This window comes from Pan troglodytes, chromosome 14 (assembly GCF_028858775.2).
Source record: "Pan troglodytes isolate AG18354 chromosome 14, NHGRI_mPanTro3-v2.0_pri, whole genome shotgun sequence".
NCBI classification, from domain to species: Eukaryota; Metazoa; Chordata; class Mammalia; order Primates; family Hominidae; genus Pan; species Pan troglodytes.
This window is the reverse complement of record NC_072412.2, coordinates 114,785,370-114,812,422: the sequence shown is the minus strand read 5'-3', so window position 1 is coordinate 114,812,422 and position 27,053 is coordinate 114,785,370. Positions and strand designations below refer to the sequence as shown.

General features: G+C 37.7%; 1 protein-coding gene across 4 annotated transcripts in view; it reads right to left on the bottom strand.

Annotated features, from left to right (window-relative positions):
- Positions 1 to 234: 234 nt before the first annotated feature.
- Positions 235 to 27,053, bottom strand: part of MYO16 (myosin XVI) — a 711,002-nt gene continuing 684,183 nt past the window's right edge. For 3 of the 4 annotated variants that reach the window (XM_054665553.2, XM_054665554.2, XM_024348340.3), the window contains exon 35: positions 235 to 1,637. In XM_054665553.2, the coding sequence (XP_054521528.2) occupies positions 1,410 to 1,637 (228 nt within the window). In that variant the 3' untranslated portion in view covers positions 235 to 1,409. Of the gene's footprint in view, positions 1,638 to 25,685; positions 26,052 to 27,053 lie in introns of all 4 variants that reach the window. The other variant, XR_008538898.2, reaches the window with a different exon arrangement.

The following is a 27,053-nucleotide window of genomic DNA, read 5'->3' as shown; positions in this document are numbered from 1 at the left end:
GGATGACAAGCCGTCTTTTCAATGGGACTCCCTTCCAGACCTGTTGGTCTCACCATACTGGAATCATCATAAAGCCTGTATTGTAAAACATCATTGGTGTCTAAAGTTTGCACAATGCTATGGCCCCCACATTAAGGGAGTCTGGGTGAGATCACTTCATTGCCCCTACTTCTCTGACCAGAAAACACAAGAGTTCATGGGAGACAATAATAACAACAACAAAAACAATAGAAGAACACAGTTGTACCTCTTTATTGGCACAGTAACTTTTCAAAGGCTGGTATGAATAAAAAGTTCCAAGTAGCAAGACAAGGTGGTCTGGAGCCACTGCTCAGAACTTTCCGACAGCCGACGAAAGCACATCAATGAACAAGGCCTTGCATTATGGGAGGGTTGAGGATATACAGCGAGGGAATCATGCAGTGTAAGTCCCGGGGGACGAGCGCTGTGCGATGCAGCCCCTACTGCTCAAACCAGTACATGGCAGCGTGCTCATTTGTACTGTGTAGGCCTTTGAATGAATATGATCATTTTACACCACCGGCTATGGATTTGAAGCCATACGTGTTTAACCATGTGCCATGTGATTTCCTGTGATCTATGCTGAAGTCGGGAGGTGAAATTTAACTAAAGGGTGCACAATCCACTTATCCAGAAATACAGGGCATAGGAAAGAACAGCCTCCTCATCCATGAGTAACACCTAAAACATGGGGCTCAATTCATAGTTTTGCAAGGGGTGACACTGGTGAAGCTAAAACAACAATGTAGTTTCAAGATTTAGGTGCGTTAGGTGAAAAAAAAGGACTGTGGAGGAAAAAAATAATCTAGAAATGATTTTTTAAAATCTGTATTTTGAAGAAAGGAAGCACCACCAATTGCATAAATTTATAAAATTACAGTAATAAACATGTAAATAATTATCAGGTTTATAATACCAATAAAACACAAATAGCTACAAAGAAATAAAATATATGTCCCGTATACTGTATTATAATAAAACCATTGGAAGTACAATAAACAGACTGTTGAACCGTAGAAAAACAACTGTACAGAGTGTGCATGGATTGCTCCTTTCCTCCGCTACTCTCTCTCTCTGGCCACGTCCACACTTTTCCCAGCCTCTCTCTTGCTACCTAGGGGTAGCACAGAGCCGTAAATGAGGAGCTTGAAAATCAGAGTGTATCACCACAAGATGGATAAGAAAGAACCCACACACACACACACAAACACACACACACACACACACACACACACACGGGATCTCATATATTTAGTGTCTGTGTCCTGTGCTTTTTTTGTCTAAATGCGTGGAGAGAAGCCCCAGCGCATGTCAGAAGGCAGCCTTCTGTTGTTGCAGCCCGGAATCAGTAGGCAGTTCTATTTTGTAAGTCTGCAGTTCAGGCCACATCAAATGGTGGTGTCCCAGAGCTCAGACGGCAGCCTGTTGCAGGAGGCCCCTTCCGGCTTCTTCAGAAGGCTGGGCTTCTTGCAAGGTGGTGGGGGAGGCACCCTGGGCTCAGCGTGGTGCAGGATCTGCTGCCAGTCTTGTCCTTCCTCACAGAGCTTTCTCCTCCAGTCCAAGAGTTCCTGCAGGGCCACACTTTCATTCTCTGAGAGCCTCAGCTGATGGATTACCTGTGGGAGGAAGAGGGGCAGAAAAAACAGGTAGCACCAAATATTGTGAATGAGTATGAAGTGTGATAGCAACACCTGGATACAAAGGGGCAGGACTGGTGCTGAAAGAGGCAGCCTCTTTCCTCAATCTCCATGCACTGCTGCCTCTGGAAACAGCACTGGGCTAGAGAGGCTGTGAATTGCTGAGTTAAGGCAATGACTGTAACAAAACATTGGGAACTAGGTAGAGTGTTAATGTGTGCTACACCTCCAGAGGCTACAAGAAAGAATCAAATGTCTGCTTGACCTATGCCCTCGATTACTGTGTACATTCTTATGGCATCTTGTACTTTCTCTTCATTTAATTTCTATCCATAATAGATGTTCTCCTATTAACAGAGCTTCCTCAAGCGTCACTCCATCCTCGGAGCTGCTCCTCCATCTGTCCACATAGTTAATAGTCAAACATGACTATTAGGGTTACATGACCTCACTTCCGACCATAAGGCATGGACCCAAAGATGGACCCCTACTCATGAGGGTCCGTTCATAGACAATACACAATCACACCACACTCATGTAGAAAATGTTTTCAAGCATTAGGTGTTCCAAAAGGCAGTCACTAAAATATCCAATGAGCTCATTCAAGGCGGGCTAGCTGTGCTTGAGAATATTTGAAGCCTCTTTGGCGTATCTACCTGCCTGCTCTATTTGGTGGCAGTGAGACAAAGCAATGAGCTAAATTAGCAACTGTGTACTCTCAGACGCTGAGCCCTCAAAGATGGGAACATTATGGGCCTTTGCAGGAAAGCATCAAAACATGTAACTGTATTGGCTACATCATCTTGTGTCACTATGGCCCCTGAAGAGAGACACCCTGCAGACCAAGCTTACCTCCTGACTTCAGCTAGGGCACAAGACAAGCTGGCTATGTAGCTGGGGTCACCCTTCTTCTGCCAGCCGCCAGAAGTCTGTAGTAGCTGGACATTGCAGATATCAATTTTTCTGGCAATTCTAAGGAAGTATACTGGTTTAAAAAAAAATGAGATTCTGGAAATCCGAATAGGAATACTGGGGACAATTCAGAGGAAATGAGATGACTCATCCTACCTCCAAAGCACTAACTACTTTGTTCCAGCACTTCTTCTATCTCATCACAACCCTCTCCATTAAAATGAGAGAAAATAAAACAAAACAGAACACAAGTGGTTATGCACTTATGTAGAAAACAGTCACTTGAAAGCAGCAAAGGGAGTGAGTGTTCCATCCAGGCCCAATTCTAACACCAACACCTGAGCCTACTGTTTCCCCCAGAAAGAGGATTTTAAAGGCTGGGATCAAGGAGATGATGTTTACAGCATGAAGGTTAAACCCATATTCAGAGTCTGTAACTAGAGTTCTGGAGCTGGTTATTAGTAAAAGGAGCCTCCCCAGTTGAATTTACAGACAACCAGAGGAAAGAAGAGCTTAAGGGTAGAAAAGAGGACTATGGTTACTCAGTCCATAAAGCAATTTCTAGACATAACAGAGAGTGAGCTGCAGAGCAGAGTGGGCCTCTTAAAAGGGTATTTTTTTTATTCTTTAGGGCTGCATCAGAATGGCCTGGAAATGAGAAATTCTGTTGGGCAGATGCTTGTGGAAGCCAGATTGCTTCTACTCTCAGCAGAGTGAGCCAAGAAAGCAGGGTGGTGGGAGCTTGCATGAAGTCAGGTTATTTAGTGAACACTTTGGCTACACATGTGCTAGGTGCTTTCGTAAGCACCTTCCAGGCATTAACTCGTCAGCTCTTAAGAGCCCTGTAAAGTGGGTACTCCTATTTTGCAGATCAGGAAACAGGAACAGGGCAGTCAGGTAATCTGGCCAAAGCCACATGGAAAATGACAGATCCTGGCAGCCTGGCCCAAGAGTCCATGGGATGTGTTTCCATTTGTTCGCATCATCTATAATTTCTTTCAAAGTGGGCTAAGGACATGAGTAGACAATTCTCAAAAGAAGATATGCTTTTAGCTGTGAGTCTACTGTGCTTAACCCAACTATTGTGGTCTAGGATCTGATACAGGCTAAGGATCAGAGTCCCCTGTACCATGTTCCTCTTCCCTTCTTTTTCTGAATGGGACCACAGTCATCTATGTTTGTCCAGGAGTGTGTGCCAGCTCCTCCGTCATCCTCCACCAGTGTGTGCTGTGCTGGTTACATTCCCTTCAGTCTCATTAGTGTGGACATGGAACATTCATATTTATGTTCCTTGGCACACACTCAGCAGACAGTAGTGATCTCTGAAAACAATGTCACCAGATCAGGAAACAACATTTAACTGATGGAAGAATATCGCTACCATGTCAACTGATTATTTTCCCCAAGTTTTCTTAAGACACCATGTTTCCTAAATGACACAACTTCATATTCATTTATTTAGAAAACAAACTGAGGAACGTTCACTTCTGGAGAGCTATAGCATGTTATTGTTCCTGTTGTAAAAATTTCAAAAAAGAGTCATTTTTCTAAAACATCAGGAAATTCTGACAAATTGAGAGAATTCCAGATGGAGTGAAGCTTTTTGAGGTGAACTGATAATTACCAGCTGCTTTTTTCCTCCCGGGGACATTTGCCAATTCTGAGCATTTCCCCAGATCCAGAGAGTTTTTTCTGGAAGAAAGATAAACCACATGATATTTTGGAGTTTCATGGGACTAAAGAAACAAATTGGAAACTTATAGGTCCTCAAATGCACAGCCATCGTCCACAGGGGACACTCATTTAGCTGTTCACCTGCATGGGTGATGGGTGCCCTAGGCCAAAGTTTATAGAAAGCAGAATGAAATCTCCTACAATGACAGAGGTGCTTCAGAAGTAAAACCCTGGCAGGGGTGATGATGGCCTCTAGCATGTGGCCAGTCTCATCTTAAAACATTTTCTGGATTTTGAAATTGTGTGGGGCACAAGGCTGCAGAGCCAGGCTGGGAGCTCTGAAACACAGGGCTAGATTTGCTATCATCTTTCAGGGCTAAGGAACAAAGACCTCGCAATTAAAGGCAAAGGCGGATCAAGCCTGAGGATTAGGAGAGAACCAGGGGTAGACTGGTTCTCCAGCCCAGCCCAGCGAGGAACTACAGTAAGAGTGAAAGCTGATGTCTTCATGGAAACACTGGAAGCCAGAAGCCAACATGTTCCTGGTTAAATTACTGAGAGAGAAAAAAAAAGTCAACATAAAATTCTACACTGAATAAAAATACCCCTCGAAAATGAAAGTGATAAGATTGTTTGGCTTTTTTCTTGCTAATTTGTTTGAGCTCCTTGTAGATTCTGAATATTTGTCCTTTGTCGGATGTATAGATTGTGAAGATTTTCTCCCACACTGTGGGTTGTCTGTTTATGCTGCTGACTATTCCTTTTGCCATACAAAAGTTCTTCAGTTTAATTAAGTCCCACCTGTTTGTGTTTGTTTTTGTTGTATTTGCTCTTGGGTTCTTGGTCATAAAGTCTTTGCCTAAGCTAATGTCTAGAACAGTTTTTCTGATGTGATCTTTTAGAATTTTTATAATTTCAGGTCTTAGATTTAAGTCCTTGATCTATCTGGAGTTGATTTTTGAATAAGGTGAGAGATGAGGATCCAGTTTCATTCTCCTACGTGTGGCTTGCCAATTATCCCAGCACCATTTGTTGAATAGGGTGTCCTTTCCCCACTTTATGTTTTTGTTTGCTTTGTTGAAAATCAGTTGGCTGTAAGTATTTGGGTGTATTTCTGGGTTCTTTATTCTGTTCCATTGGTCTATCTGCCTGTTTTATACTAGCACCATGTTGTTTGACTATGGTCTTATAGTATAGTTTGAAATCAGATAATGTGATGTCTCCAGATTTTTTCTTGCTGCTTAGTCTTGCTTTGGCTATGTGGGCTTTTTGGTTCCATATGAGTTTTAGGATTGCTTTTTCTAGTTCTGTGAAGAATGATAGTGGTATTTTGATGGGAATTACATTGAATTTGTAGATTGCTTTTGGCAGTATGGTCATTTTCACAATGTTGATTCTACCCATCAAAGAGCATGGGATGTGTTTCCATTTGTTCGCATCATCTATAATTTCTTTCGAAGTGGGCTAAGGACTTGAGTAGACACTTCCCGAAAGAAGATACACAAATGCCCAACAAACATATGAAAAAATGCTCAACATCATTACTGGTGAGGGAAATGCTAATCAAAACCACAATGTGATACCACCTTACTCCCACAAGAATAGCCATTATCAAAAAATCAGAAAATAATAAATGTTGGCATAGATGCAGTGAAAAGGGAGCACTTCTACACTGCTGGTGGGAATGTAAACTAGTAAAACCACTACGGAAAACAGCATGGAGATTCCATAAGGAACTAAAAGTAGAATTACCATTTGACTCAGCAATCCCACTACTGAGTATCTACCCAGAGGAAAGTAAGTCATTATACAAAAAAAATACGTGCACATGCATGTTTATAGCAGCACAATTCGCAATTGCAAAAATGTGGAACCAGCCCAAATGCCCATCAATCAATGAGTGGATAAAGAAGCTGTGGTATATGATGATATATGTGATATATATATACCCCATATATGATCATATGTATGATCATATATATGATATATATGATGTATAGATATATGATGTGTGTGTGTGTATATATATATGATGGAATACTACTCTGCCATAAAAAGTAACTAATGGCATTTGCAGCAACCTGGATGGGATTGGAGACTATTGTTCTAAGTGAACTAACTCAGGAATGGGAAACCAAACATTTTATGTTCTCACTTATAAGTGGGAGCTAAGCTATGAGGTTGCAAAGGCATAAGAATGACAGAATGGACTTTGGGACTGGAAGGAAAGGGTGGGAGGGCATGATGGATAAAAGACTACAAATTGGGTTCGGTGTACACTGCTTGGGTGATGGGTGCATCAAAATCTCACAAATCACCACTAAAGAACTTACTCATGTAACCAAATACCACCTGCTCACCAAAAACCTATGGAAATAAAAGAAATTTAAAAAGAAAGTGAAATAAAGATGTTTTTGGACAAACAAAAATGAGGGAATTTGTCATCAAACCTCTCACATTAATAGAAAGAAATAAGTCTTTTTTTTTTTTTTTTTTTTTTTTTTGTAGAAGACGATGATTCCAGATGGAAAAAATGGAAATGTAAGAGGGAATTAACAACACTGGAATTAGTAAACCCATGGGTAACTATAAATTATATGCTTGAAATGTTTATAGACTTTAAATTACATGAATAACACAAGTGCATGCCATCAATAGCTGCAAAACCTTGTTATTGGGATTAAGTAGAGTTTCGAGGTCTTAAGGTTCTAGCAGTATTAGAAAAGTGGTCAAAGTGATCAAATCTGTTAGGAAGCAATGAGTAAAGGATGCATGTTGTCTTCTCTTGTGAAATTATTAAAAGAATAATATAATATTTAATCAAAGTTAATGTAACAGTGAAATAATAAATATCCAATTAATCTAAAAGAACGCAAGAACTGTAGAGAAAAGGATATGAAAATAGAGACTAATTCCTAACAAGACAAAGTAAAGCATAAAAACTAGACAAACAAACAGAATCCAAATCTCTACCCAGCAGTTGGTGTTACTCTTCCATCTCCTTATGGCATATGCTGTATTTATCTCGATGCTAGTGTTTGATAGACCATACAACTCTGTGCTTACACCAAGCACAAAATACATCCACTCCAGATTTCCTCTAAATCCTAAACTCTTTTCAGCAGTGTTTCATAGTGACCAAAATATACTAGATGTGACCCTCTGCTTAACCTTCATAACAGGAACAGACTTAAAGATTTGAGTCACTCTATAGAAGCATAGCAGCAGTGCCAATCTGCTGAGAGTGACTTTCAGCGGCTGCTCATCTGAATTAGGCTTGTCGGGAAGGATTTTGACAAAAAAAAAAAAAAAAAAAGTCCCAGATCCCCTGAGTCATTGCTTCTCTTTTTGGAAAAAAATGCTGTCTTACCCTTTCAAAGCTTCTCAGTGTTTACTAAAAATATCTGAATTCCCAAGTACCTTATAAAAGGTGAAATTTAAGCACATAAACCCTTTGAAAGCCCTTTCTTAATGAGGGTATTGATGTCTTGAATAATGTAGTGAGTACAGGACACCATATTTGAATCAACAAACAAGAACTTTGCATAGTTCTTTGATAAGCAAAAATTTGACTGATGTTTGCAATAACCAATTAACATTCAGAATAAACCCCTTTATTGAGGGATTTCATGGAAATTTTCTTCTTTTCTATTACAGACATTAATAGCTATTGAGTAAAATCTACTAGGCATATAAGAATTGCCAGAATGGCTGAAATAAGATGCTAACATCTTATTTTATTGATCTTGATTTAAAATAAAACCAAAGAATTTTCATAGGTTATGTTATAACGAAGGTTATAATTCTATGTAAGACTATGATAGGCCACTACCTTCAACCTAGCTGAAAGGGCATTTTAAAATCATCATCTGTGAGCCAAGAAATAGAAGATCAGAAGAGGAGGCCAGTACTCCTTAACAATATTTAATCTGCTTTATTTCTATCTATTTATTAGATTCTGAAACACAAGAATTACTTTTCTCATAGAGAAAAAGCTTTAAAATTTTAGAATAGCAAACAAATACAATCATGAATGCTATCTAAATGGCAGTCCAGTACTATATAAACAATACAAAGCATTTTAAATAGTGCTGTAAAATCATGTAAATCAGTGTTTATCCATTCTTTAAACTTTATGTACTACTGGTAACAACAAAAACACTCATGGCCTCCTTTACCATTATTTGATATTCACAGTAAATTAAATATTATCATTAAAAAAGCAATAGTGATTTTGTAACAAAAAGCTTTAGTTTTGATACCATTTCTTTTTGGAAAGAGAAAAACTGCCTCTGGGGATTAAGGACGCTGCTGGCAGCGTGAGGTTGGAGTCAGCTGGCTTCACACTGAGTATAATTTATCCTGATTTGTTTGTACAATATAAAGGATGCCATAGTGGTATCTTTTAACTTAAAGCTCATTTTCCATTGCTTTAAAAGATTTACTATCTGCACCCCATATCACCACTTCAGATAATGAGTCACTTATTTATTTTCTTTTCTGGAACTTTTTATAATAGTCTTTGTACACAGAATCATTATCTTTTAGAACCAGAAGGCAAGTGTTATGACTGGGAAAGTACAAAGGGCTCCACATCTGCAAACCTTCACGCTTGCATCCTATGCCTCTGCTCTAGGAGCTCCCTGCTTCGTGAATGGGACAAATGAGCTGCTTTTCAAGGAGCTTTTAGACAAACAAAACGCGTGTCTTAAAGTGTTACGCAGGGCACAGAGACGGAGCGAGGCAAAATGACAGTATATATATATATATATATATATATATATATATATATATATATTTTTTTTTTAAACCTTTTTTATTAAACCATTTACTTGAGAAAGGGAGCTTTATGGAGGAAAGTCTGAGGAGGCTTCACAAGTTAATTAACCTTTGATCTGAATATTGAGAAGTGAGATGGGCACCTAACCAGTTAGAAAAGGGGAGAAGAATATGCGAGGAGAAGGGTTTCCACAGGATTTGACGTAGACAAGTGACAGGAATGACATTAAACTTCATTTTCTATGATGAAATGACAAACCCATGTGGAATTGGAGGATGGTTTTGAGCACAGTCAGTGTGGCTGAAAAACCTGGCCTCTGGAGCCGGAATGCCTGGGATGGAACCCAACTATGCAAGCTACTTGTGCAATGCTGAACAAGCATTCACTGGCTTCATCACCTGTAAAGTGGGACCACAAGAAATTACCTACCTTGTAACAACTTGATGTGGATTATATGAGTCACATATGCAGGTGTCTTAAAAGAAAGCCTCACAAAAGTAGTGAGTGCTGTTTAAATATGAGCTGTTACAGTTGTGCCATGGTTAGCCCCTTGACTTGAACAAAATCCTTAAACACTGCTGAATTATGATTATCCTGATGACTCAGTTAAGTAATGCTAAATAGGTGCACTTCTCACGATTTATGGCCTTTTATAAATATAACATAATTTATTCTTTTATTACTAAAAAGCAACCCAGAAAATACTGAGCAACACATTAGATTTAAAACATAACTATGATTTATATATGACTCAAAACTAAATAAAGTTCTACAGGAAGAAAATTAGAAAACTCTTACAGCTTTTTTGAATTTTAGGGGTAAGATAACAAAGAGTATAAAGAGATTTTAGTGACCTATTTAAACAGTTGTTAAATGCAATGCTTCTGAAGTTAGGGTTTGTGTTTTCAGGAGTCCTCAAATTCCTTCAACAATTTAAAATTTATTTGCGTTTATATATTCATGATATCTTTTAAAAGTAATTGTACTTTGTATCATCTTGAATATCTATATTTCAAGCTAGTATTCAATGAGTTTTTTTATGTCTTTGTATTTTATTTACGAGTAGGATGACAGAAGTAATATTATTTATACTGTTGTAGGTTAATGAGAAAGGAGCAGATGGATTTAATATGTAATACATTTTCTTTTTCCTGCAAGAAAAGCTATGTGATATTGCAAAGTAGGGTAAGTTCAAAAGCTGGCTGTCATTTCAAATAGAAATAGTGGTAGGGGCTTGGTTAGCCAGTGGCATAAAGTGGGAAAAATGCACAAAGCTTGACGGAACTTGATGAATAGAATAGTCAGCGCACGTTTCCAACAGTCATGTCATTTCAGCTAAACAAAATCTCATGCCTAACATCAATGTTGTGAATTTTACCTTTATTTTGCTTTTGTAGACTTTTATTCTACTCAAGTGGTCAATTTGCCTTGGTTTTATAGCTGAAATGAAAGCTCAAAGAGTAAAGAGATTATTTGTAACACTGTATGTCTATACATTTAATTAACATTGTAAAATAAGAAACTTTAAGGGTCAAGGGGATGTTTTTCTTTCATTTAAAAAGTATCATGTATATTACAAGAGTTGGAGTAATGTTGATCTATTGCATGTGGGTAGAATTAGTTACTGCTTCACAAGACTATGGTGTCCTTGGAGCCTAAAGTGAGTAAATTAATCTCTACCCAGCACAAAGTATCCAGTGTACTTGCTTAGAGAGTTTAAAGGGAGTAAGCGTATGAATGCATGGCCCACGTTTGAGAGAAGGGAGAAACATTATCACACAGTATTAAATGTGTGGGTCCATTTAAAAAAAAAACCTTGGGGGTAAATGGGCAACTCAGCTCCATCAAGTCCAGGACAGAAGAGAGTGCCTTCAAGCAACGCCAGGCTTCCCCTGAACGCATTCTTACACGTGAGTTGTATTTCACATTCACAGATTCAGCGAAGGGTTTTTCAAACACTAGAAAGCTCTGGGAACTTATTAAAAATGCTCGGCTGCTCTGAAATCACATAGGGTGTGGGTGGTCCCATGCTCGTTTCTTGCTGTGAATTCAACATGCCTAAATAGATCTGAATGGCTAGTGGGCGGAGCCGCTGAAGGAGAGGGGGACAGTCACCACAGACTCCTGGTGGCCAAAGAATGCAGTGCCTTAGGGTTAAGGGATCAAATAAACTTACATGTCCAAAATTATTATTTTGGGATGGCACGGAAAAAATTGTACTGTTCTATAATAGGTACAAAATCCAGGCATTTAGAAAAGTGCACAGGCTCTCTGACAGTTTAATGTCTTTGAAAACAAAATTGTTTGGTGAATAACCTAATAAGACACTTGTTAGTTATTCTGTAATTTTTATTTTTAAAGTTGACATTCACAAGAGAGCTGAAAGCTTCAAAGTTTGGGGGCCACTTGCAGTTCTGTAATGAGAGAGCAAAGTCACGGTTTATACGGAGCTAGGAAAACCTGACGTCCAAAGAAATTGACAAAGGGATCCATTCCACAAACATTGGTGGCCAAGGCAGTATTACTGGAGCCCTTAGGGTGGGGCCAGCATTTCTCATAAACAAGCTCCTGTCAGTTTAGACCACCTAAAATGTGGCCCGGGTCAAACCTCTAACACCCCTATGTTCTTTCTGCTCTTAAGAAAGGATTATGTAAGGTAAAAGCTAAGTCATTTACATTCAATGAATGTCTGTGCCTCTGAACACCAGAAAAGCATTTCAAGCTCCTAGGATATGCAAACAGATATATAAATGATCATGGTCCAGACCCATTTCCCTATGGGTTGGGATACTCACCCTCAAAGAAATTCCCTTCTATTTATTAGGTTTTCAACAAGAAGATTCCTTCATAGAAATGGTAATTCTTAGAAAATTACAATGCTACTTAAGATACTGGTGATTACTAACTCGACAACCCAGTACGGGGATTTAAAAAATGATTTTATTCTGTTATTGAGAAAACCTTGGTGATTTGAAATTTAGACATTCAAGACATGAATCTACTTTCCATTTCTGTACTTTACTGTAAAGAATCTTGTGTCTCCCAACATCCAGGAGACATCAATTAGATAAGAAGAAGGAGTTTGATAAAGTGATGTAAAAACGGAGGTGATGCCAGTGTTTTCTCTAAAGTGAGACACTTGTAATCAGTTCACTTATTTTCAGGCATTACAAAACACGAAATCTCTCACAACCTGGGTGAAAATACAACGTGATCTAAAGGCTTAATGAGGTTTATTGATTATTTATATATTTACTAATTTTCAATAATTTCCTATTGGACAATTATGAGGTCTAGGGCATGAACTAATTAAACATAAGATAGAAAATTTCTTCAATTTCTATGGATATGCATTCCTGTGGATCATATTAATAAATGTAAATTAATAATTTGCTACCGATTTTTAACTTAAGTCTTTCCCTTCAAGGATAAAAATAGTCTTTGTTAAATAATTCATATGTAAAATCATGTTGCTGTTCATTTGTCACAGAATTGATTTTTCTATTGACTATTCACCCAAAGGTGAAAAGAGGCATTTACTGACATTTATGGAAATTAAAAGAAGGAAATGTCTTGGCTGACTGAATAGTGAATATTAGTGTTTCAAATGCAAATCGCATTTCTACTTGGTGCTAACAAGATGTTGAAGAATAAAAAATGTTGAAAAATGAAATTTGAAAAAACAGAGTCTATAAAACCAAAGTCTACTTAAATAAATCCTAAAGATATAGCATAAAGTGTGATTTTTAAAAAGTCTTTGATTAAAAGCTTACATATATCTGCACTTCTAAAGAACCAAGAAAAAGATCTGAAAGTCAAAATAGCACTTGTGGTGTTTTAAAAGAGCTGGTCCTTCCTAATTCTGAAATATTCATTTATATAGCAATACAATTAAATTCATTCTTGGGATTTTGTTTCCTTTGTTGCTTAAGGTTTAAACAAAGGGGAAAATATCCTTTAAAAGGCACGTTAGAAGTTTTATTGGAAACAAGAGGAGCTATATCTGGACAATAGTGAGGGAAGGAAGCAAGAGAGAGGATTTGCATTTTTTACCTTATCTGGATGCTTTAATTTCTTAAAAAAAATCAACAACTATTCTTTACTTTTATAATAAGTAACATTATACTGGAACACACTTAGTATAATTTAAGTACTTTTTTTTTTTGCATTTGACAGCTGATTTTAACCTCTCCACACATAGTTATGAGTAAAAATGGACTCTGATGAGTGAATGTATATGTTATACATTATACATTTATAACTGAAAGTTATAAAATAGAAACTTAAAATTTTTACTAGAAATCATGCAATATAATTAATTTGTGACATTTAGGATAAGGATCTTGTATGAACTCTGTTCTCTTGCCACTTTCTTTAGAGAGAAAAAAATCTGACTATATAATTTGCTTGCTCAAAAATCTTTAATGCCACTGCCTTCCCCTAGCCTAAAGAAAGAATCAAGCCCATATGCTTTGAGAAAGTTCTGTATTTTCTGGCCACACTGAATTATTCTAGCCTCGTCATCATCCATTCTGACACAGTCTCTATATTTCAACCCAACCAGATATATGTGGAACACACCCTGGAATTCTACTTTTCTTCCCTACAGTCGTCCTGGTTTGTACGTCCGAATTAAAATTCCCTGCCTGATAGATGCCCCCCTCAAGGTTTCTAAGGCCCATCTCTAGTATCATCTTCATGATATCATTTATATCCTTAAAGCATTTCCACATGTTAGTACTCTAGTAGACACTCACAACCGTGTGAAATATGCAGGTTCAATATCATTATCCTCATTTCACAGATGCAGAAAGTCACCTTTCAAGCCTAAAGTCACTTGGCTAGAAAGTGGTAGAGTCAAAATGCCATTTCAGGTACAATTGAGTTTAGTCAATTTTTATATGTATTAATTACATTGCCTTCCAAAAAAGTTTTCCGTGTCAATCAATTAATAAATGTGCTTCATATGTTTATGAAAATGCAAGGAACTGTGGTGGGTTCTATAGGACTAAGCCAGATGCACACAATCTGACCACCTCCATCGAGGGGCTTTCATTCAAATTGGGCAACAAGACATAAATGCATCAAAATTATATGAATAAAGATGCTTAGACAAGACACAAGTACAAAAATTTCACAAGGCAGGATAGCATTAATTGATTAATAACGTATGCATGTGATTACTGCTGTTGGAATACAGAAGAGAAACAACTCATTTAAAGGCAGTATGGCCACTGGGATGTGTGATTTGATCTGGATTGAAAGGATGACTAGGACACAACAAGAAGAAAGGCCAGTTGAGTTGAGTGGTATAACAAATGGTATTCATATCTTGCTTACATGTATGTAATTATTATAAAACCAAGAGAGAGAAAAGCTCTGTGAGATACGGGTATAGGATTTGACAGTTGGCTTTGGAGTAACAATAGAGTCGTGAATAACTAGGAAAGGAGGTAAGGCCTAGGAATAAAGGTGAGGAAAACAAGGGTCAAAGTCATGGTAGCATGCACACATAGCCTTCAGAGGAGAGAGGACTCAAGTAGAAGGATACTTCCCCCAACCTGTTACATTAGCCAGTATCTTAATTTACATTGTTTTGCAGGACACAGTTTAACTATTAATTTAGTAATTTCTCAAAATTTTTTTTCCAGAAATAATCATGTTATTTAATCATGTGTAACAGTATTAAATAGAATCAAATATGAATGAAGAAAATAATTTTAAGAAGCTGGATTGTAACAGAACCCAATCCAACTAGATTTGAAAACATCAGCTATAATTGGAAAGGGGCACAGATTAGCAAATCAATGGGATCCATTAGCAACTCCAAAATGCAGTGACCTGTTAGAGTCACCCACTTGAGAACGGGAGGTAGGAGAGGCACTTCTGTATCATTACTAAATGCACTCAGAAAATGCTGAACCTATTAAAATATTTCTATTTCTCAGGGTGCCCAATTTATTACAGGGAATTGACTTTTCCTTCAGCAAAATTAAGTTCATTTATTTTTAAAGAATTTTTAGGAGTTACAAACTTTATATACACTGTTCTCTATACACTGTGTGTGTGTGAGAGAGAGAGAGAAAGAGAGAGGGAGAGAGAGAGAAAGAGTATGTATGAAGTGTGGCTTGGTGGAGCACCAACTGATCATTATTTTGTACTATAGCTTCTTATTAGCAATATTCCTGTAATTCTGTCATTGGAAGACATGAAGAGGCATGATTTTGGCTATCTTAAAGAATAAAGATTATTGAATAATGGAAGCTAAACTTAGGTACTACAAATGTTAATGCCTAACAGCAACAATAAAATATTAAGCAAATAAATGATGAAGAGGTCCCAGTTAGGTTACCCAAGATGCCATAGCAGATAAATAATAAATATCAGTGGCTTTGCACAAAAGAAGGATATTTCTTGCTCATATTGAGGCCAGAATCTGATGAGTGGATGACCTTTCATGTCACCATAAGTGAACCTGAGTCTTGGAGGATTCTGAGTCTTGGAGGATTCTGAGTCTTGGAGGATTCTGTATCCAGCTTTGGGTTGAGAAAGGTCACAGAAGATAGTCAAGGTTGGGTTGCATGGGCTATGCTTGTAAGTGGTGCCTCTCACAATGGTTCTCATTCCATTGGCTAGTTTCAGTCAGATGACTACCCCTAACCACAAGGGACACTGGGACATGTAGTTTAGCTTTGTGATTAAGAAAAAGAAGGCATGAATTTGGCAGGCACAGCATCTGCCACTGTGACTCTGGGCTCAATTACAGTGCCCTTAAGATACTGTCAGAACAAATATTGTGGGTACAAATGCTAGAGAAAAGAAAAACAGATGTCAGGAAGGATTAGGAGGGAAAAGAGGCAAGACCCTGCTAAAGTAGGCAAAATATAAAAGCAAATATTTTAAATTAATATTCCTTTCCAGTAACAGATAGTAAAAATCACCTGCAAGTGTATAAAATTAATTTAAATCCACTTGGGCTTCAAAATCTAGGCTTTTTATATCATTGACTGCATGACACTTCTTTCCAATATCACAGCTCATCTGTTTTAGAAACAGAGTCAGAAATACAAAATGACAGTTTCAAATAATAATGCAATCATAAAAATCAGAGAAAAATCAGGTCTACTAGGTCTGCTGAGGACATAAAATACATACCTTCATCAGTGTTAGCTGACTCTATTTCAGCATAATGGAAATCCTTCTATTATTTTAGCCTGAATTTCGCTTTCAAAATTATCAGAAAATATGGGGTCCAGATTCCCTGGAGTCTCTCTTCCAACTCTCTGATATCTTGAGCAGAAACAGAACTATATGTCTAATATTTTCCACTTACAAAAAAAGGCAAACATTTAACCTTTACTTATACTCTGAACAGATTAAAGTTTCCAAACCAAGTAAAATGATTTTAAAGAAGGTTGTAATATAATATAGTCATAATTGGTATTTTATATTTAGCCTCTTGCCGTAGTTCATAACTGGAAAGTATCCCTTTCCTAGAATTAACACTTACAGTAATTTCAACCCCACTTGAACATCTAGTGACAAGTAGAGTAATCTCACTGTAGCCACACCAGCCTTTTTGCAATGCAGTCATGCTCCTACCTCAGGGCCTTGGCTGCTCCCTTTGCCTGGAACACTCTGCCCTGATGTCAGCACTGGTTTCTCCCTGACTTCCATATCTTTGCTCAGGAGGCTTTTTTTGATCCCTGATTTACAATTGCAACTCAGCCCAACCTTCTTCCTCACCACTCTCCAGTCTGACCCTCCCAACCCTGCTTACCCTGTTGAACATTTTCTTTTTTCCATATGATTTTTTCCTTTTAGTGTATTACACATTTTACTTAAATATTACCTATTTTTCCAAGCTAGAATTTAACTTCTATGAGGGCAAGCAAGTTTGCTTTGTAGACAAAGTATCCCACGTGCCTAGACTTGTGCCTAGTACAAGCAGAACCTCAATAAACATCTTTTGATCAACAAATAAGCCTCTGAAAATTCAATTTTTTTTTTTTTTTTTTTTTGAGACAGAGTTTCGCTCTTGTCCCCCAGGCTGGAGTGCAGTGGCACGATCTTGGCTCACCGCAACCTCTGCCTCTGGGGTTCAAGTGATTCTTCTGCCTCAGCCTCCCGTGTAGCTGGGATTACAAGCACCTGCCACGATGCCCGGCTAATTTTTGTAATTTTAGTAGAGGCAGGGTTTCTCCATTTTGGCCAGGCTTGTCTCGAACTCTTGACCACAGATGATCCGCCCGCCTCAGCCTCCCAAAGTGCTGGGATTACAGACATGAGCCACCGCACCCAGCCTGAAAATTCAATTTTATGCAATCCACTCACTTGGAACTCAAAATGCTAAATATATATTATTATATGCTTTAAGTTGCTTTATGCATTGCTTATACATGGATGCATATAATTGAATGGAGTTACAAACCTTGCATATTATTCTTGATAGGTAATGTAAGGATGTTCCAGCGTGGTTTTCATCATATGTCACTTTCAAATTATATAATTTTAGAAGCCAATCACTGTATAAAATGCGACTTCACTTTAATTGCCTCCAACCAGTGAAACAACTGCCTGTGATCCTAATTAACAAGTTTATTGATACATTTTTAACATGGGATTAAATTTAAAATATCTAATAAAGTTAGGGAATAATATATCAGTCAGCTTCTCTTAATTCTTCTGGGGCTGCTACTGGTTAACAATTACATTGAGCTGACAAATTATTGTGCTTTGTGTTTGGAATTCAAAAGTGATTAAGATGCATTTAATGCACTCTCTATAAGCTCACAGGTCTATCAAGGCGCACATACACACACACACACAAATGATTATATTACACTGACTGATTATATGTCACTGAGGTGACATACTCAGTGTTAGGAGGAAGCAGAAGCATGGCCTATGTTGCAAAAAGTGTGGAACAATTGTTATCTGTACAGAAAAAATGTAAAATTACATTGCTAACTCACACCATTCTCAAAAACAAAGTCCAGGTAGCTTATATCCCTAAATGTAAAAAACAAACCTAAACTTTACAAAAATATAATAGGATAATATCTTTATGGCAGATAGCAGTAAAATAATTTTTTTTTCCTTAAAAATGTAGAAAGATTTTCTTAAACAGAACAACAAAAGTACAAACCCTAAAGGTAAGGATTAATCAATTTGACTATAATAACATTAAAACTTTACGTGGGATAAACACATAAACGGGTAAGCCTACTATAGTCTAATTCTCTCACTGATTACAACTAAAACTTTGTATAAAATACAAAACATCTATCTGAGGAATTGGGAAAGTTGAAAAAAAAAACAACAACAAAACACAAATCGTGGTAGGGAATCAAAACGTAGAGAATGAAGGCAGAATAATGGCATGCTCAGGTAAAGAAAACTAAGATTTCTTGGGCCTACTCTAAATGAAATGCTAAATGGAGATCTTTAAGCTGACGTAAAATGATACCAGAAGGAAACTCAGAACTTCAGAAATGAAGGAGAGCAACAGAAATTGTAAATATTGAGTTAGCATAAAAGACGATTTTTTTCCCCACTATTTTCTCCCTGTATGACTGTTGAAAGAAGAAGTTACAACATGGCCTGCGGGGTTTCAATGTACACAGATGTAGCACATGGTTCAACTGCTAAGTAAAGATGGGTGATAGAGGGTGAAGGGACCAAGACGGTTGACCAGGGTAGACTGAAATTAGATGTGCATATATTACAATTTTAATTTACCAATAGGTAATGTAAAATGGAATTTTAAAAATATCCAAATAATCTGAAAGAAGTCATCATAAGGAAACAGAAGAATGAAAACAGCAGGGACAATCAGAAAAACACGTAATAAAACTAATATACCTTGTGATGGTGAATATTGAGTGTCAACTTGGTTGGATTGAAGGATGCAAAGTATTGTTCCTGGGTGTGTCTGTGAGGGTGTTGCCAAAAGAGATTAACATTTGAGTCAGTGGACTGGGAGAGGTAGACCCACCCTTGATCTGGGTGGGCACCATCTAATCAGCTGCCAGCACTGCTAGAATAAAGCAGAGGGAAGAACATGGAAGGACTTGACTTGCTGAGTCTTCCGGCCTTCATCTTTCTCCTATGCTGGATGTGTCCTTTTTTTCATTTTTTTTTAGACAGAGTTTTGCTCTTGTTGCCCAGGCTGAAGTACAATTACACTGTCTCCGCTCACTGCAACCTTCGCCTCCCAGGTTCAAGCAGTTCTCCTGCCTCAGCCTCCCGAGTAGCTGGGGTTACAGGCATGCACCACCATGCCCAGCTAATTTTTGTATTTTTAGTAGAGACGGGTTTTCTCCAGGTTGGCCAGGGTGGTCTCGAACTCCTGACCTCAGGTGATCCACCCAAGTCGGCCTCCCAAAGTGCTGGGATTACAGGCATGAGCCACTGCGCCTGGCCCTGCTTCCTTCTCTTGAACATTGGATTCCAAGTTCTTCAGCTTTTGGACTCTTGGACTTACATCAGTGGTTTGCCAGGGGCTCTTGGGCCTTTGGTCATGGATTAAAGACTGCACTGTCGGCTTCCCTGCTTTTGAGGTTTTGGGACTCGGACTGGCTTCTTTGCTCCTCAGCTTGCAGATGGACTGTTGTGGGACTTCACCTTGTGATGGTGTGAGTCAATTCTCCCTAACAAACTCCCCTTTATATATTCATCTATCGTGTTAGTTCTGTCGCTCCAGAGAATCTATCTAATACATATCTAAATCTAACCATATCAATAATTACATTAATAGAAATGGTCTCATGAAAGGTTGTCAGATTGGATAAAAATAAATAAGACTCATCTGTTATGTTGCCTACAGAAATCTCATGTCAAATATAGAAAGATGAATACATTAAAGTGAAGGGGTGAATTTTTTGTGGGGAGGAGGCAAAAAGTTCTAAAATTACATTGCAGAGATAGTTGCACAACATTAAGAAGTTACGAAGAAACACTGAATTTTCATAACTGAAAGGCATGGGTTGTGTGGTATGTGAATTATATCTTGATAAAGCTATTTTTAAAAAGTAAAGGATGAAAAAATATACCTTGCAGACAATGAACAAAATAATGGAGTGGCTATATTAATTTCAGACAAAGTAGACTTAAGACAAAGAAATACAAATAAAAAATGAAATTGTATAATGATGAATAGATCTTCACCAAAAAAGATGCAATAATTTTAAAAGTCTTTGTATCTCAAATATAGCTTCCAAACGCATGAGGCAAAAACTGATGAAACCGAAAGGTGTGGACAAAGCCACAGTATAGTTGGAGACTTCTGTGCTCTTCTCTCAGGAATAGATGAAAAATGAACACAGAAAGCCAGCAGAGACATGGATGTGGACACAAGTAACCAACCAGACCTAATCCACACTTCCAGAAGACTCCACCCAATGGAAGCAGAATACATATTTTTGTTGAAGTGCCCAAGGAAATTTCAGCCAGACAGGTCATATCCTGGGCCATAAAAACATTTTAGTACATTTAAGAGAACTGAAATCATACAAGGCATACCCTCAGATCATAGGGGAATTAAACTAGAATTCAGCAGCAGAAAGGTACCTGGAAAACCCCAAATACTTGGAAAGCATCAGTATTAGCCAAAGAGAAAGTCCCATGGGAAATTAGAAAATATTTTGAACTGAATGAAAATGGAAACAAAACAAATTAAGATTTGTGGGATGCAGCTATTACAGTGTTGAGATGGAAATTTATAACTCTATTAAATGCTTTTATTAGGAAGAAAAGAAACACTTCAAGTCAGTGATCTATGCTACCTATTTAAGAAAGCAGAAATAGAGAAAATTAAGCCCAAAGCGAGCAAAAGAAAAGAAAATAAAAAACAACAGGAATCAATAAAACAGTAAAACAATAGAGAAAATCAATGAAATCAAAAGCTACTTTAAAAAAATCAATAGAATTGATAGACTTCTAGCTAAACCGACCAAGAAAACACAATAAGCGAAATGTTTGCCATGCATGAAACTAGCAAGGAATATTATCCAGAATATGTGGAAAATTCCTAACATCATCAAGAAAATCATGCAAACAAGTTGGGAAATAAGAAAAGGATGTATTTGGATTAACAAGTCTGAGAATATGTGAAAATACTGCTTGGCAACCAGGAAATAAAATAAAACCACAATAAGATCCATTTTACATTTATCATATTGGCAAAAATTAAGTGAATAATTAAACCAAGTGTTTACCAGGAGAGATGGAAAACTTTACTCCCTTTCAGAAGTACATACATTGGTTTAACCTTTTAGGGGAGTAATTTGGTAATAACCACTACAGTTGAAAATGTCCATGAGCAGAAACTTAGCACTTCCATTTCTAGGGGAATCTTGGGCAATTTTTTTGTTTCCCCCAGTTGTAAGTTAGAGGCATTTTCAGTGATGTTAATTGTAGCATGGCTTGTAACATTGATAACTTGGAAATGATTTTGATGTAAGTTTTCCACTCACTTTGGTCAAACTGTAAACATGTTCTTAAGAAATGCCATGACCACATTTATATGGAACTTGTTTCTCAGAAAAGTTTCCAATGAAGGAGGCATGTTTGCACCTAAAAAGCAATATGATTGTGTGTGTTTTTGTGTGTGTGTGTGTGTGTGTGTGTGTGTGTGTTGAAAAGCTTATAGAGGCACTGGCCAGAATGTATGCTCACTTCCTTGGGTGCTGTAACTTCTAGCCCTCTAGTGAAGTTGTAAACTACAATATGACCTGCATATTGGCACTGAGCACAGAGCATCATCGATCTCCCTGCACCTTTCATGGACATCACTGAATTAGGTTTTCTGTGGACCACAACACAACAGACCAGAGGAAAACACCATCTGCCTTGTGCTCATCTGTCCCCCTGAGGCACCACAGCACCCTAGGGCCAGCAGCAGCAGGTCGTGTGACACCTGTCCTTCAGTCCCTAATGCTTTCCTCTCCTCCTGAGCTTGCTCCCTGCCATGCTTGTTGAAGGAATATGAGTATAATTTTGCACTAAGTATGTGTCGGTCATCAATAGTTTCTTATTGTATCGATACCTCAGCCCTAAAGTTGTTTTTTAATTTAATTTTTTTTTGAGACAAGGTCTCTGTTGCTTAGGCTGGAATGCAATGGTGTGAAGACAGCTCACTGCAGCCTCAATCTCCTGAGCTCAAGTGATCCTCTTGCCTCAGCCTCCCAAGTAGCGGGGACTACAGTTGTCAACCCTAAAGTCTGTACATTTCACCTAGAGCTAATTCTTAGAATAAAATAACAAGTGGGAGATGCATGTATCAAAATGGAAAAAAAAGTCCCACCACAGCAAAAACAAGAAGCTATTTGCAGAATAATCTGTAGGAAGTGAGATTTTTTTTTACACTTTAAAAGCATGAATAGCATTGGTTATTACTTGTGAATATTATATGATTTATGAGTACACCTATGCTCAGTAAAGGTGCAAACATGGATGAAGGGCTACGTGCAAACTTCATTGTGATGATTCACTTCTGGTGTGGTAGGCAGGGATGAGATTGAGAGCTAGGATACATGTTTTTCCAAAAAATGTAGCTCTAAAGTAAATAATGCAAAATGTTAAGACTTATTAAAGGTGATGTTTCATTAATCACTGTTTTTTTCTAAGTTTATACTATTCCATAATAAATCATATTTTAAAAATCACACATATAATAGATTTGACCAAAATCCCAGAAAAATATTGGGTTTTCTTGATCCAATCTAATCTCCTACATATTTTGGATAGCATCTACATGTTAAAATCAGAACTGGTTTTCAGAATATTGACCCTGCAAAGAAAGGAATATCATAATAACAAGAGCAAGTAAGCTTTTAGCTTTTTTTTTTTTAAGCACCTACAGTATTCCAGGCAGCATCATGCTAGGCATGTTACATATATTTTCTCTAAGTGACCCCCAAAATTACCTTTTTGTGCACTTACATGATGGATGATGAATCTGGGATTCTTATCTAGTTCTTTTCTTATTTTCTTCACTTTAAAAACCAATTAAATTAATATTGAAATTGTTGTTACCTAGAATTTATAGTTAGCCAAATGTTTCCAATTACTTTGTTACTCCTCCACTATACGATAATATTGCTAATTGCAGATTTCCCATTTAGAAGGTGAGCTTGCAGAAATATCCCAAGACTTTTTCGTCTTTAAAAACGTAGTCACAGCCAGGTGCGGTGGCTCACTCCTGTAATAACACTTTGGGAGGGAGGGGGGCAAATCATTTGAGGTCAGGAGTTTGAGACCAGCCTGACCAACATGGTGAAACCCCGTCTCTACTGAAAAAAGTATATAAAAAATTAGCCAAGCATGATGGCATGTGCCTGTAGCCCCAGCTACTCAGGAGGCTGAGGCAGGAGAATCGCTTGAACCTGGGAGGTTCAGGTTGCAGTGAGCTGAGATTGTGCCACTGCACTCCAGCCTGGGCAACAGAGTGAGGCTCCATCCATTTAAAAAAAAAAAAAATTAGCCAAGTGTGGTGGCACGCGCCTGTAATCCCAACTACCTGGGAGGCTGAGGCAGAAGAATCACTTGAACCTGGGAGGTGGAGGTTGCAGTGAGCCGAGATTGCGCCACTGAACTCCAGCCTGGGACAGAGGGAGACTCTATCTCAAACACACAAATAAACAAACAAAAAACATAGTCACTACTCTGACTTCTTATTTTCTCAAAATTTATGGCAATTAAATCCTCCTCACTGATAATAAATAGTGTCTTAATCAGAACAAACTGTGCATTTATATACACTTACACTGTATTAATAAATACAGTGCAATTTTATGATAGAAAAATACAAAATATAGGATATATTTTTGTTTTTTATTTTCTAAATTTCTATTTATCTCTACTGGACATGACCTTTCCCTGTTGAAAATGCTGCCATTTCACACATCAACTGAATTTACTACCTTCATTTTTTGCATATAATCTGTAAGTCATGAGTGGTGAGTACGGATTCCCTGAACCTTGGCTGTGTGAAAGAGCTTTGTGTGCTAGATCTCCTTCTCTTTGTAGCTCATATATGGTTATATAAAATATATATTTATATATGTTTCCTTTTGAAAGGGTTATCTTACTTATGTTCCCTGACATATCTTTAGAATTATCGTTTAATGATTAAACTAAATATTTCCACATTTCATTATTTTATCTAACACACAATTTGTTTTAATTCCATGCTATAATATATTTCAGTCTATATAACAAATACAATGAATATAGAAAGAAGGCATTGGATTTATTTAGTGCTCTGCAACTCTTAACTTTGTTGCTATATGACATTACAAAAAGGTTTATTTGATCATTCAGTAAAGCAAACCACATAACAATTTGCTTTTTGATGTGAATCAATTGCATATTGATCTTATTATGGCTTTCATCAGCAGCTATGGCAGGAGTGAGCTGGATATTTATTAAGATCTTGGGTCCCAGATTGCCATTAGTTTATCAAAGACCATGAATGGTTTCTTACAATGAATACCTGAATATGATCAATATGCATAATAACTTTTTAAGAATATTTTTAAAAACTTGGCAAGAAATATGATAAATGCCCATAATGAAAATAAAAGAACATAAAGCACATGATATTACTGTGGAGAGCAGACTGCTGAGAAGAAGAATAAGGCATGAAGAAAAGGTGGTAGAGTTAAAACAGTAACATAAATAGAGATAGCCTATGCTTAATGAAACAATTAAACAGCTCATTTCTCAATGTCAAGTGTGGACCCCTAAACAGATGTGTAACTAGAAATTTTTATGCCAAGGGCAAGCACCAAGCATTTTTGTTTCTGCATCCCCTTCTGCCATCATTCTGCCTTCAGGCCATCCTCCCACCTCCCTGTGACTTTCATGCTTTTGCTCTATTTATAAATTGTGGGCTTCCTGTGTCAGGTTACCTGGCCCTCTGAGTCAGCAGAGGATTGCCATCATGGCAAAAAATGCGAAGAAGTCATTCTCGGCTGGATGATGCTGTCAGCATTCCCCCTACCCCCAGCCACTTAGCTTCTCACCACCGAGTTACTTCTAAAGGATTGCATCACGCCAAATAGCATAAACTTTTAAAAAAAGTAAAATCTCATAAAATGGTAAGTAGATAAATGTCATATTCTTTTCATAAATGCTGTTTAATTCCAAAGCTACTTTAAAATACTATAACCTACGAAATTCTAGATTCAAGTCCTGGGAACTGCCACAAAGCTCCCTCAAGGGCCAGTGTGTGGAATTCCATGATGTCGTATCTCACAGCCGGTTTTATTCATGCCCAGTGCTTGGGAAGTGCAAAGGAACACAGCCCCATGCACAGCGCAGCAAACGTCCCAGCTTTTGCTAGTTTCAAACATTTTATGTAAAATTAATTTTCACTACTTTTATATAAAGCCATTATAGTTTTCAAATTAATAAACAGTTATAATGCAGTACAACATCAACTATATTTTCTATATTTTTTTTTACATAAACAACCACCATATATTAAGGCTCCAGCCCTATCAGAAAATGTTTTGCATCTATTTTGAGAACAAATGAAGAGTTTGTACACTAAGTGAAAAAAATACTTGTTTGGATGTAAAACTTTATAGATAGTAACAATAAAATTAAATGCGTATATTAGTCAAAATTCTGATTTCTAAGCAAAGAAAACTAACCTCGGACATCTCAGGCAGGTAGAGGCTTCATTGGAAGGCTAAGGAAGGACATGAACTTCGACAAAAAGGTCTGGCGAGTGGGTGAGGTGGATTCAGGGGCTGATGGCTGGCGTGCTCTGAGCAAAGTTCTTCTCCGACTAATATTCTTCTGCTGGTGCTGCATGGAGCCACTACTGCCCAATGTCACCCCATGGAGCCAGGTCAATTGTTGTCCCTTCCATTATATGTCCCTCACTCTGCATCCATCGTAGGTAGGTTAACTGAGCCCATCTTACATGTGTTTGTCCAGCTGTCAAAGCAGGGGAGGAAGAGGGAGTCCCTTCCCTTGTATTTTCATCATGGTAGGTGCGAAACTGAAATGTGAGACTGGCAGGAAAAAGCCAAATCACAAATGTCCATTATGGCTACTGAAGACTTTTATTTTTGAACCAAAAATTCTTTATGTTTTATGAAACAGGCCAGGTGCAGTGGCTCCCGCCTGTAATCCCAGCACTTTGGGAGGCCGAGGCGGATGGATCACTGAGGTCAGGAGTTTGAGACCAGCCTGACCAACATGATGAAACTCCATCTCTACTAAAAATACAAAATTAGCTGGGTGTGGTGGTGCACACCTGTAATCCCAGCTACTTGGGAGGCTGAGGTAGGAGAATCACTTGAACCGGGAGGTGGAGGTTGCAGTGAGCTGAGATCATCCCATTGCACTCCAGCCTGGGCAACAAGAGTTAAACTCTGTCTCAAAATAAATAAATAAATAAATAAATAAATAAATAAATAAATAAATAAATTTTATGAAACAGTTGAATGACTCCTGCATTTCTTTTAATGGGTTATGATAAGTTCATTCTCAGAAACGGAACATATGATCTTGATTTCCATTCAAACTGTGGACTCAGTGAATTTTCCATATGATCTTTGGCAAATCACTGACTCTATTTTCTCTTTTCTTTATCTACCATAACGCCCAGACATTTTATCTTCCTTGAAGGGAGTTTATTAAAACTGCTGATGAGGCTAATGAAAATATAGACATCCTTAAAGAGAAATTTCATTTTTGGTCACCATTTAATTTTACTGCTATGTGCCCAATCTGTCCGGGACTGGATTTTATAGAATTTCTATTTAATTGCATTAGTAGAAAAGCTAAAAAGCTGCTTCCCTGCATGTGTCCATACTTCTTGTATAAATGTCACATGAGCGATAAATTCTGAAAGCCATTAAACACATAGTTTCACATAACTCTTACAGCTTCTCACCAGTAAGGAATCTGTCTCATCACGTGAGTGCCCACAATTTGCATGGAAGAAAATAAGCATGGTTTTCAGTTTCCTTGAGAAAAAGAATGTGCCCCAAGATGACTGGCAGTTCCTG